A 13,579-nucleotide genomic window follows, 5' to 3' on the forward strand; every position below is an offset into this window, starting at 1 on the left:
ACGCGTGGCAGGGAGGCCGTGCTGGGGACAAGGGGCGGGGTTAGAAACGCTGCACCCCTGGCTGGGTTCTCCCTCTGCATGGAGGGAGAGCCCCTCATGGCAGAGCCTTGGCCACGGTACAGTGCTGCTGCTGCTGCTGCTGCTGGGCCAGTGGGACAGGCCTTCCTGCCCCCAGCTGTCTGGGGCCCTGTTCTTGCTGCCCTCAGATCACTGGGATTCGTGTCCCTGCTGCTCCCACTGGCAGCCTCCTCCCTCCCCACTCCCCATCAAGGCCTTCTCTCCATCCTCCTGCAGACCATGGATTTCTGCGTGTTGTGGCTCCTGCTCTTGCTGCATGTAGTCCAGCACCCGCAGCCCGTGGGTGATGTTTTGGATGAGGTGACGCATCGGGAAATGGAGCTGCGTGCAAAGTTCCAGGAAGAGGAGAGGATTCGGCTGGAGCGGGAGGTGGAGCAGCTGGCGCTGATGCAGAGTGGCGCATCCTGGAGAGACCTGCTCTGGTCTGCCTTGCAGCCCTGGCAGGTCTGGGCATTTGCTGGGCTCTTGGTTCTTCTCTTGGCAGCATGGTTTATGCGGAGGACAAGAAGTCGTGGGGCAGAGTTCGGTGGCAAGGAGGAGACGGAACAGGAGAAGGAGGTAGAGGACGAGACATGCGTGTATGATGTGAGATGGCTTCTAGAGGAGCACATACAGGGGCCTGTAGAGGACCTGCAGACAGGCTGCAACAGGACAGTGGCCCTGATAGACAATTTCACAACTGTCCTCGGGCGTGCCTTGCGTGGGACTTTCTACCCGGTGCTGCAACAAGCCATTGGTTTTGGCAGTGCCTTTGAAGGTTGGGCCGCCCGTGAGGAGGAAGTTGTGTACCGGGTGCTTGTACCCCTGACTCCTCCCCAAGGCCACATCTTCCACCTGGAGCGTGACACCGACCAGCAGAAGCCTGGCAGGAATTTCCGTGTCCTTGTGGAGCTGGAGTGCAGCTGCCCCAGGGATTACCAGGGCACGAACATGCTGTGCTTCCAGCACCACCCTGACGTGATTAGGAGGAGGACTCGCCAGCCCAACCTCCTAGACACGCTGTGCACCGGCTCCTACCTCGACGTGGAGAAAACTGTCCAGTGGTTCTGCGCACTGGTGGAAGAAAACTGGCGGCTTTTGCCCCAGTCACGCAGTTGGCGTTTAGAGCTGCTGCCCTCCAAACGCTCTTGCAAGCTCAGGCTGAGCAACAGCCAAGAAAGCTTCCAGGTTAAGGTGCTGTTTGGGGTGCAGCAACACGCCTCAGACATCTTTATCAGCAGCCAGCATCGAGGGGCCCACACCCCAAGCACAACGTGGCCCGAGACCTACAGCATGGCAGAGACAAAGTTCTTGAGGGGCATGGCCAGGCCGGCTCCCCAGGACGACTCACACCTTAAATGCCTGCAGCTCCTTGCCCGTGTTCTTGCGCGCAAGGCCCTTTCCATCCCTTCCATCAAGACCAATGTCACGCGCCTGCTGAGCACCGTACCGGCGTCGCAGAGGCACAGGAGACATTTCCTGCTGCAGCTGTCGGATGCTCTGGAGCAGCTGCACTTATCTCTGGAAGGCAAACCCCTGGAGCATTTTACAGTGGGCAACCAGAGGCTTCCGGAGGAGTTCCGCTTGCCCCCAGATGTACAAAGGGCTAGGCCATCCAACCTGTTCCACGGCCTGCCACAGGATCTGGCTGCCCACCCCTAGGCCTTGATCTGTGCCGTCGCCTGGCAAGAGTGCCGGCCTCTGGCCGCTGCTAGCGGGGCACGTAGAATCACAGCATTAGAGAATCACAGAATCACTAGGTTGGAAGGGACATTTAAGACCATCGAGTCCAACCCATGGCCTAACACCACCTTAGCTATTACCATGACCCTGCGTGCCATATCCAACCTTTTTTTAAACACATCCAGGGATGGTGACTCCACCAGTTCCCCCAGGCAAACGATTCCAGTACTTTACCACTCTTCCAGTAAGAATATTTTTCCTAACGTCCAACCTAAATTCCCCTTGGCACAGCTAAAGACTGTGTCCTCTTGTTCTGTCACTTGCTGCCTGGAGAGAGACACCAACCCCCACCTCACTACAACCACCTTTCCCGTAGTTGGAGGGAGTGACAAGGTTGTCTCTGAGTCTCCATTTCTCCAGGCTAAACAACTCCAGCTCTGTTCCTCACAGCGCTTGTGCTCCCAAGCCTTCACCAGCCTTGCTGGCCTCCTTTGGATGCGTGTGCTCGCGGGGCTTGCAGCTGGTGGCAGAGAACCAGCTTGTAGCTCCATGACAAAGACAGGAATGAATGGGATGCATGGACAGATAGATATCTGTCTATATAACTATAGTGTGTATATATTGATACAAATATTTTTACTAACAGATGTGTTTTAATAGATACATATTATAGCGATAGTTTAGAAATGATCACGTTATCTTAAAAAAAGAAATAGCAAGTAGAGGATGTCACTATTATGCCACAGTTATTTGTGGCTGTTGTGACACATATTAATCCTCTGTGGTTACTGCATTTATCAGAGGCGAGATTTTGATGATGCAGATATATTTATAAAATATGTATTATACATACACATATTGTATTTACTACAAAACAGTAATTTAATACAATATCTTTAAAATTATCATATTATTTTATAAAAAAAAATAGCAAGTATATGATGTCACTATTATGTCAGAGTCATTTGTGGCTCTTGTGACACCTATTCATACTCTGTAGTTACTGAATTTTTCGGAGGCAAGATTTTGATAGTACAGTTATATGTATACAATATGTATTATACACACACATATTGTATTTACTACAAAACAGTAATTTTATACAATATGTTTAGAATTAAATGTTTATCAAATATGTGGAATGTTATATAATTAAAAAATCATCATGACGAATATGACAATGGAACAATATAAATTGAGTATTTAATAGATCTGTTTGGATGCGTAGTAATGCTCCATAGTTAGCGCATGCATGACGAGCAAGCAAGGATCTGCTGTGCTCTTGTTTCAATAAAAGGCACTTTTGCAGAATCTGGAGCATGCGAGACTTTCTTGATCTCAGCCACACCTATAGTATTGGTAAAAGTCACCCGATGGGAATCTGGGCTTGTGAACAGTCTCTGCGAACTCAACCAAACTAACAGTGCTGAATTGGTTCTAATCAGCAATTAAGGCCACGTGCCCCTGACCCCCCTCTGATCCCAGAATCACAGCATGGCTCCGCTTGGAAGGGTCCCTAGACACCGTCTTGTTGCAAGCCTGCTGCCAAGGGCAGGGACACCTTGCAGCACCAGGCCACACTGCAGCAAGCCCCATGCAACCTGACCTGGAACACTGCCAGGGACTGGGCAGCCACAGCTTCCATGGGCAGCGTGGCCCAGGTTGTCACCAGCTGTGGGAACTCAAAATGTCTCTCAGACATTTTTAGAGGTTCCAGGCCTTGGTCAGAAGCATTTTAGACCCTGGCAGACAGCTGGAAACAGCTGTGATCTTGAGTTTGAGCCATGGAATGAGTTACCAACTTTGGAGGTGGAACAAGCAGTCACAAAAGGTTACATAGTATAGTAAAAGTAATTACAAAGTAGAGGGGAAATTTTTTTAGCACATGTACAGGGGGGTTTTTACTTTGTACATGGGAGTCAGGAGTTCTAAGATGGAGGAAAGTGGGCTGACCCTGTTCTTCTTCCTTCTTTTTCCTTGCCTCCATGACCCTGGTGATTTTGGCACTCACAGATTGGTTTAGAGTAGAAAAGCACTTTGTAATATAGGTAGTAGGTATTGGGGGAAGACTATAAACATGTAATACGTAATATATCATATAAAAGATAGCAGCAGCCCTGGGCAGGGGGAGAGACGAAGAAGACAGCAGATAGAGAGGATATCAGTGTGTGTGTGTGCCTCTACCCAGGCCGCTGATCAAATAGCCGCAGTCCAAGAACATAATCTGTTAGATAACTAGCAATAAATTGCCTCGAGACCGAACAGCAAAAGCCTGAGGAGTTCTTCTTTGGAAGCACGGGTTGGAGGAGGAATTTCACCACCTTATGAGACCCCAGAGCAAGGCTGGGGTTCTCACAACCAGCCTCAGAGGCACACTTTCTTGCACATCTCCAGCCTAACCCTGCCCTCTGTCAGTGGGAAGCCGCTGCCCCTGGTGCTGTCCCTCCAGGCCCTTGTAAGCAGCCCTAGCGCAGGCCTCTGCTGGGTTTTGTGCAGGCTCTGAGAGGCTGCAGGAAGGTGCCCCAGGAGAAGCCCTTGGAGAGCGCTGGGGGCCGGGAGTGCCACCATCAGGGCAGCAAGCAGGGCCTGGCATGGCCGTCGGGGCGGGAGGGCACAGGCTGGGCGCTGAGGCCCTGCCAGCTGGAGCTGGGAGCTCAGCTGTGCGGCCCAGCAGAGAGCCACGGGCTCTCGCGGCTCTGCATCCCTCACGGCTGAGGCAGCGGCCCAGGTGCAGCTGGCCGGGGACAGGCAGCCAGCCCCGGGCCACCCTGAGGGGCAAACTGCTCTGGGGCCAGAGTCTTTGGTGGCTGTGAGAAGCGTGGCCAGCCTGCCTTGGGCCCCTAGGGTGCTGACAAGTGTGCAGAGGAAAGTGCCAGCCCAGCAAGAAGCAACAACCAATAGCCCCCCCTGCATGGCCATAGTAATACTGGTGTCTTATGCTGGCTGTCTCTCCTTCCATGTGGAAATAGCAGAGGGGATCTCTATGAATAATAAGCACCTTTCAGAACCGATAAAGCTTCACCAGTGTTGGATGGGGATTGCACAGCTTTGGTTCTTGCAAAATTACCAGGAAGAAGGGACAGCAGGGGTAGGTAGGCCAACACAGGCACAGCTGAGAACGGAGGACAAGTTTCTGGCCCAGAATCTTTCTTCAGGTCTGACATGTATGAAATAGATTTTTTTCAGAGAGTAATTAGATAGGTAGGAATCAAAGCACCCTGAAAGTAAAGGCAGCAACTGATTTCCACAAAGAAGGGCCAGTAGGGAAAGGTAGGAGGAGAGAAAGAATTAAAAAACGCTCTAGCTTTGCATAGAAAACAATCTCTTAACAGGGCTTCTTAGGAGTGTAAGAGGCTGGGCCTTTCACTCCTTTTTTTGGTCTCTCTATCTCATTGTCTCTTTTTTGGTCATATCTGCATGTCCTTTTGTTCTGCTGATTGTCTTTCCATACTGTTTCTGCCTACTCTCACCTTCCGCAATTCCACCAGTGTCACAAGTGTTACAAGTGCTAGCAAGCAGATCCATTGATGAATTCTGTTCGCCCAGGGAAGAAACAATATGACCAGAGGAAAGTTTCTCCAGCTGTGCCACAGGAGATTTAGATTGGATCTGCAGGAAATATTCCTTCAACAAAACGGATATCAAGCTTGGGAACAGGCTGCCTAGGGCAACGGCTGAGTCACCACCCTCAGAAAGCTTTAGAAGTCCTGGGCATGTGGCATTTGGAGACCTGGCTGATTGGTGGAGTAGGCAGTGTTAAGTTTGTAGTAGAACTGTATGATCTTCAAGGACTTTTTCAACCTCGGAGATGCAGAGATTTAAGGGTAATTCAACCAGGGTGGAGTCAAGGCTTGGACTCAGTGATCCCAAGGGTGCCTTCCACCATGCATATCTAGGAGACTGCCGATGGAGGCAGCTGGTAAGAAAGACCAAAGAAAGCCCAAGGGAAGCTCTTTGAAGAAGGTTCACTCAAAAGCACCCTTAACCATTACACCAGGGCTACTCGGAGGGGCTGAGCTGGGCTGGGGACAAAGCATCGAGTTGGCTGGGTTGTGATGTGCTGCGGCAGTTGTGACATCGTGGGGGACGTGTCACAGTGGGGGCAGGTACAAAAAGGCCCCAGCAGGTAACAGTGGCCCCGGATTCCTTGGGCAAGCGGTGAGTGCACACGCGTGGCAGGGAGGCCGTGCTGGGGACAAGGGGCGGGGTTAGAAACGCTGCACCCCTGGCTGGGTTCTCCCTCTGCATGGAGGGAGAGCCCCTCATGGCAGAGCCTTGGCCACGGTACAGTGCTGCTGCTGCTGCTGCTGCTGCTGGGCCAGTGGGACAGGCCTTCCTGCCCCCAGCTGTCTGGGGCCCTGTTCTTGCTGCCCTCAGATCACTGGGATTCGTGTCCCTGCTGCTCCCACTGGCAGCCTCCTCCCTCCCCACTCCCCATCAAGGCCTTCTCTCCATCCTCCTGCAGACCATGGATTTCTGCGTGTTGTGGCTCCTGCTCTTGCTGCGTGTAGTCCAGCACCCGCAGCCCGTGGGTGATGTTTTGGATGAGGTGACGCATCGGGAAATGGAGCTGCGTGCAAAGTTCCAGGAAGAGGAGAGGATTCGGCTGGAGCGGGAGGTGGAGCAGCTGGCGCTGATGCAGAGTGGCGCATCCTGGAGAGACCTGCTCTGGTCTGCCTTGCAGCCCTGGCAGGTCTGGGCATTTGCTGGGCTCTTGGTTCTTCTCTTGGCAGCATGGTTTATGCGGAGGACAAGAAGTCGTGGGGCAGAGTTCGGTGGCAAGGAGGAGACGGAACAGGAGAAGGAGGTAGAGGGCGAGACATGCGTGTATGATGTGAGATGGCTTCTAGAGGAGCACATACAGGGGCCTGTAGAGGACCTGCAGACAGGCTGCAACAGGACAGTGGCCCTGATAGACAATTTCACAACTGTCCTCGGGCGTGCCTTGAGTGGGACTTTCTACCCGGTGCTGCAACAAGCCATTGGTTTTGGCAGTGCCTTTGAAGGTTGGGCCGCCCGTGAGGAGGAAGTTGTGTACCGGGTGCTTGTACCCCTGACTCCTCCCCAAGGCCACATCTTCCACCTGGAGCGTGACACTGACCAGCAGAAGCCTGGCAGGAATTTCCGTGTCCTTGTGGAGCTGGAGTGCAGCTGCCCCAGGGATTACCAGGGCACGAACATGCTGTGCTTCCAGCACCACCCTGACGTGATTAGGAGGAGGACTCGCCAGCCCAACCTCCTAGACACGCTGTGCACCGGCTCCTACCTCGACGTGGAGAAAACTGTCCAGTGGTTCTGCGCGCTGGTGGAAGAAAACTGGCGGCTTTTGCCCCAGTCACGCAGTTGGCGTTTAGAGCTGCTGCCCTCCAAACGCTCTTGCAAGCTCAGGCTGAGCAACAGCCAAGAAAGCTTCCAGGTTAAGGTGCTGTTTGGGGTGCAGCAACACGCCTCAGACATCTTTATCAGCAGCCAGCATCGAGGGGCCCACACCCCAAGCACAACGTGGCCCGAGACCTACAGCGTGGCAGAGACAAAGTTCTTGAGGCGCATGGCCAGGCCGGCTCCCCAGGACGACTCACACCTTAAATGCCTGCAGCTCCTTGCCCGTGTTCTTGCGCGCAAGGCCCTTTCCATCCCTTCCATCAAGACCAATGTCACGCGCCTGCTGAGCACCGTACCGGCGTCGCAGAGGCACAGGAGACATTTCCTGCTGCAGCTGTCGGATGCTCTGGAGCAGCTGCACTTATCTCTGGAAGGCAAACCCCTGGAGCATTTTACAGTGGGCAACCAGAGGCTTCCGGAGGAGTTCCGCTTGCCCCCAGATACACAAAGGGCTAGGCCATCCAACCTGTTCCACGGCCTGCCACAGGATCTGGCTGCCCACCCCTAGGCCTTGATCTGTGCCGTCGCCTGGCAAGAGTGCCGGCCTCTGGCCGCTGCTAGCGGGGCACGTAGAATCACAGCATTAGAGAATCACAGAATCACTAGGTTGGAAGGGACATTTAAGACCATCGAGTCCAACCCATGGCCTAACACCACCTTAGCTATTACCATGACCCTGCGTGCCATATCCAACCTTTTTTTAAACACATCCAGGGATGGTGACTCCACCAGTTCCCCCAGGCAAACGATTCCAGTACTTTACCACTCTTCCAGTAAGAATATTTTTCCTAACGTCCAACCTAAATTCCCCTTGGCACAGCTAAAGACTGTGTCCTCTTGTTCTGTCACTTGCTGCCTGGAGAGAGACACCAACCCCCACCTCACTACAACCACCTTTCCCGCAGTTGGAGGGAGTGACAAGGTTGTCTCTGAGTCTCCATTTCTCCAGGCTAAACAACTCCAGCTCTGTTCCTCACAGCGCTTGTGCTCCCAAGCCTTCACCAGCCTTGCTGGCCTCCTTTGGATGCGTGTGCTCGCGGGGCTTGCAGCTGGTGGCAGAGAACCAGCTTGTAGCTCCATGACAAAGACAGGAATGAATGGGATGCATGGACAGATAGATATCTGTCTATATAACTATAGTGTGTATATATTGATACAAATATTTTTACTAACAGATGTGTTTTAATAGATACATATTATAGCGATAGTTTAGAAATGATCACGTTATCTTAAAAAAAGAAATAGCAAGTAGAGGATGTCACTATTATGCCACAGTTATTTGTGGCTGTTGTGACACATATTAATCCTCTGTGGTTACTGCATTTATCAGAGGCGAGATTTTGATGATGCAGATATATTTATAAAATATGTATTATACATACACATATTGTATTTACTACAAAACAGTAATTTAATACAATATCTTTAAAATTATCATATTATTTTATAAAAAGAAATAGCAAGTATATGATGTCACTATTATGTCAGAGTCATTTGTGGCTCTTGTGACACATATTCATACTCTGTAGTTACTGAATTTTTCGGAGGCAAGATTTTGATAGTACAGTTATATGTATACAATATGTATTATACACACACATATTGTATTTACTACAAAACAGTAATTTTATACAATATGTTTAGAATTAAATGTTTATTAAATATGTGGAATGTTATATAATTAAAAAATCATCATGACGAATATGACAATGGAACAATATAAATTGAGTATTTAATAGATCTGTTTGGATGCGTAGTAATGCTCCATAGTTAGCGCATGCATGACGAGCAAGCAAGGATCTGCTGTGCTCTTGTTTCAATAAAAGGCACTTTTGCAGAATCTGGAGCATGCGAGACTTTCTTGATCTCAGCCACACCTATAGTATTGGTAGAAGTCACCCGATGGGAATCTGGGCTTGTGAACAGTCTCTGCGAACTCAACCAAACTAACAGTGCTGAATTGGTTCTAATCAGCAATTAAGGCCACGTGCCCCTGACCCCCCTCTGATCCCAGAATCACAGCATGGCTCCGCTTGGAAGGGTCCCTAGACACCGTCTTGTTGCAAGCCTGCTGCCAAGGGCAGGGACACCTTGCACCACCAGGCCACATTGCAGCAAGCCCCATGCAACCTGACCTGGAACACTGCCAGGGACTGGGCAGCCACAGCTTCCATGGGCAGCGTGGCCCAGGTTGTCACCAGCCTCAGAGGCACACTTTCTTGCACATCTCCAGCCTAACCCTGCCCTCTGTCAGTGGGAAGCCGCTGCCCCTGGTGCTGTCCCTCCAGGCCCTTGTAAGCAGCCCTAGCGCAGGCCTCTGCTGGGTTTTGTGCAGGCTCTGAGAGGCTGCAGGAAGGTGCCCCAGGAGAAGCCCTTGGAGAGCGCTGGGGGCCGGGAGTGCCACCATCAGGGCAGCAAGCAGGGCCTGGCATGGCTGTCGGGGCGGGAGGGCACAGGCTGGGTGCTGAGGCCCTGCCAGCTGGAGCTGGGAGCTCAGCTGTGCGGCCCAGCAGAGAGCCACGGGCTCTCGCGGCTCTGCATCCCTCACGGCTGAGGCAGCGGCCCAGGCGCAGCTGGCCGGGGACAGGCAGCCAGCCCCGGGCCACCCTGAGGGGCAAACTGCTCTGGGGCCAGAGTCTTTGGTGGCTGTGAGAAGCGTGGCCAGCCTGCCTTGGGCCCCTAGGGTGCTGACAAGTGTGCAGAGGAAAGTGCCAGCCCAGCAAGAAGCAACAACCAATAGCCCCCCCTGCATGGCCATAGTAATACTGGTGTCTTATGCTGGCTGTCTCTCCTTCCATGGGGAAATAGCAGAGGGGATCTCTATGAATAATAAGCACCTTTCAGAACCGATAAAGCTTCACCAGTGTTGGATGGGTATTGCACAGCTTTGGTTCTTGCAAAATTACCGGGAAAAAGGGACAGCAGGGGTAGGTAGGCCAACACAGGCACAGCTGAGAACGGAGGACAAGTTTCTGGCCCAAAATCTTTCTTCAGGTCTGACATGTATGAAATACATTTTTTTCAGAGAGTAATTAGATAGGTAGGAATCAAAGCACCCTGAAAGTAAAGGCAGCAACTGATTTCCACAAAGAAGGGCCAGTAGGGAAAGGTAGGATGAGAGGAAGAATTAAAAAACGCTGCAGCTTTGCATAGAAAACAATCTCTTAACGGGGCTTCTTAGGAGTGTAAGAGGCTGGGCCTTTCACTCCTTTTTTTGTTCTCTCTATCTCATTGTCTCTTTTTTGGTCATATCTGCATGTCCTTTTGTTCTGCTGATTGTCTTTCCATACTGTTTCTGCCTACTCTCACCTTCCGCAATTCCACCAGTGTCACAAGTGTTACAAGTGCTAGCAAGCAGATCCATTAATGAATTCTATTCGCCCAGGGAAGAAACAATATGACCAGAGGAAAGTTTCTCCAGCTGTGCCACAGGAGATTTAGATTGGATCTGCAGGAAATATTCCTTCAACAAAACGGATATCAAGCTTGGGAACAGGCTGCCTAGGACAACGGCTGAGTCACCACCCTCAGAAAGCTTTAGAAGTCCTGGGCATGTGGCATTTGGAGACCTGGCTGATTGGTGGAGTAGAACTGTATGATCTTCAAGGACTTTTTCAACCTCGGAGATGCAGAGATTTAAGGGTAATTCAACCAGGGTGGAGTCAAGGCTTAGACGCAGTGATCCCAAGGGTGCCTTCCACCATGGATATCTGTGAGACTGCCGATGGAGGCAGCTGGTAAGAAAGACCAAAGAAAGACCAAGGGAAGCTCTTTGAAGAAGGTTCACTCAAAAGCAGCCTTAACCATTACACCAGGGCTACTTAGAGGGGCTGAGCTGGGCTGGGGACAAAGCATCGAGTTGGCTGGGTTGTGATGTGCTGTGGCAGTTGTGACATTGTGGGGGACGTGTCACAGTGGGGGCAGGTACAAAAAGGCCCCAGCAGGTAACAGTGGCCCCGGATTCCTTGGGCAAGCGGTGAGTGCACACGCGTGGCAGGGAGGCCGTGCTGGGGACAAGGGGCGGGATTAGAAACGCTGCACCCCTGGCTGGTTTCTCCCTCTGCATGGAGGGAGAGCCCCTCATGGCAGAGCCTTGGCCACGGTACAGTGCTGCTGCTGCTGCTGCTGCTTCTGGGCCAGTGGGACAGGCCTTCCTGCCCCCAGCTGTCTGGGGCCCTGTTCTTGCTGCCCTCCGATCACTGGGATTCGTGTCCCTGCTGCTCCCACTGGCAGCCGCCTCCCTCCCCACTCCCCATCAAGGCCTTCTCTCCATCCTCCTGCAGACCATGGATTTCTGCGTGTTGTGGTTCCTGCTCTTGCTGCGTGTAGTCCAGTACCCGCAGCCCGTGGGTGATGTTTTGGATGAGGTGATGCATCGGGAAATGGAGCTGCGTGCAAAGTTCCAGGAAGAGGAGAGGATTCGGCTGGAGCGGGAGGTGGAGCTGCTGGCGCTGATGCAGAGTGGCGCATCCTGGAGAGACCTGCTCTGGTCTGCCTTGCAGCCCTGGCAGGTCTGGGCATTTGCTGGGCTCTTGGTTCTTCTCTTGGCAGCATGGTTTATGCGGAGGACAAGAAGTCGTGGGGCAGAGTTCGGTGGCAAGGAGGAGACGGAACAGGAGAAGGAGGTAGAGGGCGAGACATGCGTGTATGATGTGAGATGGCTTCTAGAGGAGCACATACAGGGGCCTGTAGAGGACCTGCAGACAGGCTGCAACAGGACGGTGGCCCTGATAGACAATTTCACAACTTTCCTCGGGCGTGCCTTGAGTGGGACTTTCTACCCGGTGCTGCAACAAGCCATTGGTTTTGGCAGTGCCTTTGAAGGTTGGGCCGCCCGTGAGGAGGAAGTTGTGTACCGGGTGCTTGTACCCCTGACTCCTCCCCAAGGCCACATCTTCCACCTGGAGCGTGACACTGACCAGCAGAAGCCTGGCAGGAATTTCCGTGTCCTTGTGGAGCTGGAGTGCAGCTGCCCCAGGGATTACCAGGGCACGAACATGCTGTGCTTCCAGCACCACCCTGACGTGATTAGGAGGAGGACTCGCCAGCCCAACCTCCTAGACACGCTGTGCACCGGCTCCTACCTCGACGTGGAGAAAACCGTCCAGTGGTTCTGCGCGCTGGTGGAAGAAAACTGGCGTCTTTTACCCCAGTCACGCAGTTGGCGTTTAGAGCTGCTGCCCTCCAAACGCTCTTGCAAGCTCAGGCTGAGCAACAGCCAAGAAAGCTTCCAGGTTAAGGTGCTGTTTGGGGTGCAGCAACACGCCTCAGACATCTTTATCAGCAGCCAGCATCGAGGGGCCCACACCCCAAGCACAACGTGGCCCGAGACCTACAGCGTGGCAGAGACAAAGTTCTTGAGGCGCATGGCCAGGCCGGCTCCCCAGGACGACTCACACCTTAAATGCCTGCAGCTCCTTGCCTGCGTTCTTGCGCGCAAGGCCCTTTCCATCCCTTCCATCAAGACCAATGTCACGCGCCTGCTGAGCACCGTACCGGCGTCGCAGAGGCACAGGAGACATTTTCTGCTGCAACTGTCGGATGCTCTGGAGCAGCTGCACTTATCTCTGGAAGGCAAACCCCTGGAGCATTTCACAGTGGGCAACCAGAGGCTTCCGGAGGAGTTCCGCTTGCCCCCAGATACACAAAGGGCTAGGCCATCCAACCTGTTCCACGGCCTGCCACAGGATCTGGCTGCCCACCCCTAGGCCTTGATCTGTGCCGTCGCCTGGCAAGAGTGCCGGCCTCTGGCCGCTGCTAGCGGGGCACGTAGAATCACAGCATTAGAGAATCACAGAATCACTAGGTTGGAAGGGACATTTAAGACCATCGAGTCCAACCCATGGCCTAACACCACCTTAGCTATTACCATGACCCTGCGTGCCATATCCAACCTTTTTTTAAACACATCCAGGGATGGTGACTCCACCAGTTCCCCCAGGCAAACGATTCCAGTACTTTACCACTCTTCCAGGAAGAATATTTTTCCTAACGTCCAACCTAAATTCCCCTTGGCACAGCTATGTGGAGTTGTGCAATTTATATGTTTTAATATTTCTGTATTATCCATTGGTTTGCCCCTGTACACCCCTATTATCACTTGGTTTGTTCCCTGTTTTCCCGCCTGGTCCTCCCTTCCCGCCTTTCCAGTATTTGTCCATCATCCTGGAAAGTGCAAAGTCATTCCCCTGTCTCCTCCCAGGTGCCTTGCCCGTCACTCGGTGTTCCTTCCCCTCCACCTAGAAGCTTCTGCTCAGGGCACCGAGTGATTGGACGAGGGCCTGGGGCCCCTCCCATATCCTCCCCACATTGGACCAAGTCAGATCACCCCATCCTGGAGCCACTCCCTTCCCCTCACCTCATTGGATCACCGATATCCCTCCCTAAAGGTTTACCCCTCCCCAAAGGTTTATAGCCCAGTGTCAGACCCCTCTCGGGGTTCCAGTTGGCTGGCACT

At 52.6% G+C, this 13,579-nt stretch overlaps 3 protein-coding genes across 3 annotated transcripts; all 3 read left to right on the forward strand.

Moving 5' to 3' along the window:
- Positions 1-232: 232 nt before the first annotated feature.
- Positions 233-2,322, forward strand: LOC144245924 (inositol 1,4,5-trisphosphate receptor-interacting protein-like 1). Its single transcript, XM_085570179.1, has one exon. The coding sequence runs from the start codon at positions 298-300 to the stop codon at positions 1,717-1,719; it is 1,422 nt and encodes a 473-aa protein (XP_085426305.1). The 5' UTR covers positions 233-297; the 3' UTR covers positions 1,720-2,322.
- Positions 2,323-6,208: 3,886 nt separating this feature from the next.
- LOC144245919 (inositol 1,4,5-trisphosphate receptor-interacting protein-like 1) lies at positions 6,209-8,016 on the forward strand. The gene has a single exon (XM_077781455.2). It carries the CDS (start codon positions 6,209-6,211, stop codon positions 7,628-7,630), a length of 1,422 nt encoding a protein of 473 aa, XP_077637581.2. The 3' UTR covers positions 7,631-8,016.
- Positions 8,017-11,408: 3,392 nt separating this feature from the next.
- Positions 11,409-12,830, forward strand: LOC146768243 (inositol 1,4,5-trisphosphate receptor-interacting protein-like 1). Its single transcript, XM_085561250.1, has one exon. It carries the CDS (start codon positions 11,409-11,411, stop codon positions 12,828-12,830), a length of 1,422 nt encoding a protein of 473 aa, XP_085417376.1.
- The last annotated feature ends 749 nt before the right edge of the window (positions 12,831-13,579 follow it).

This window comes from Lonchura striata, chromosome 2, assembly GCF_050655825.1.
Source record: "Lonchura striata isolate lonStrDom1 chromosome 2, ASM5065582v1, whole genome shotgun sequence".
In the NCBI taxonomy this organism is placed as follows: domain Eukaryota; kingdom Metazoa; phylum Chordata; class Aves; order Passeriformes; family Estrildidae; genus Lonchura; species Lonchura striata.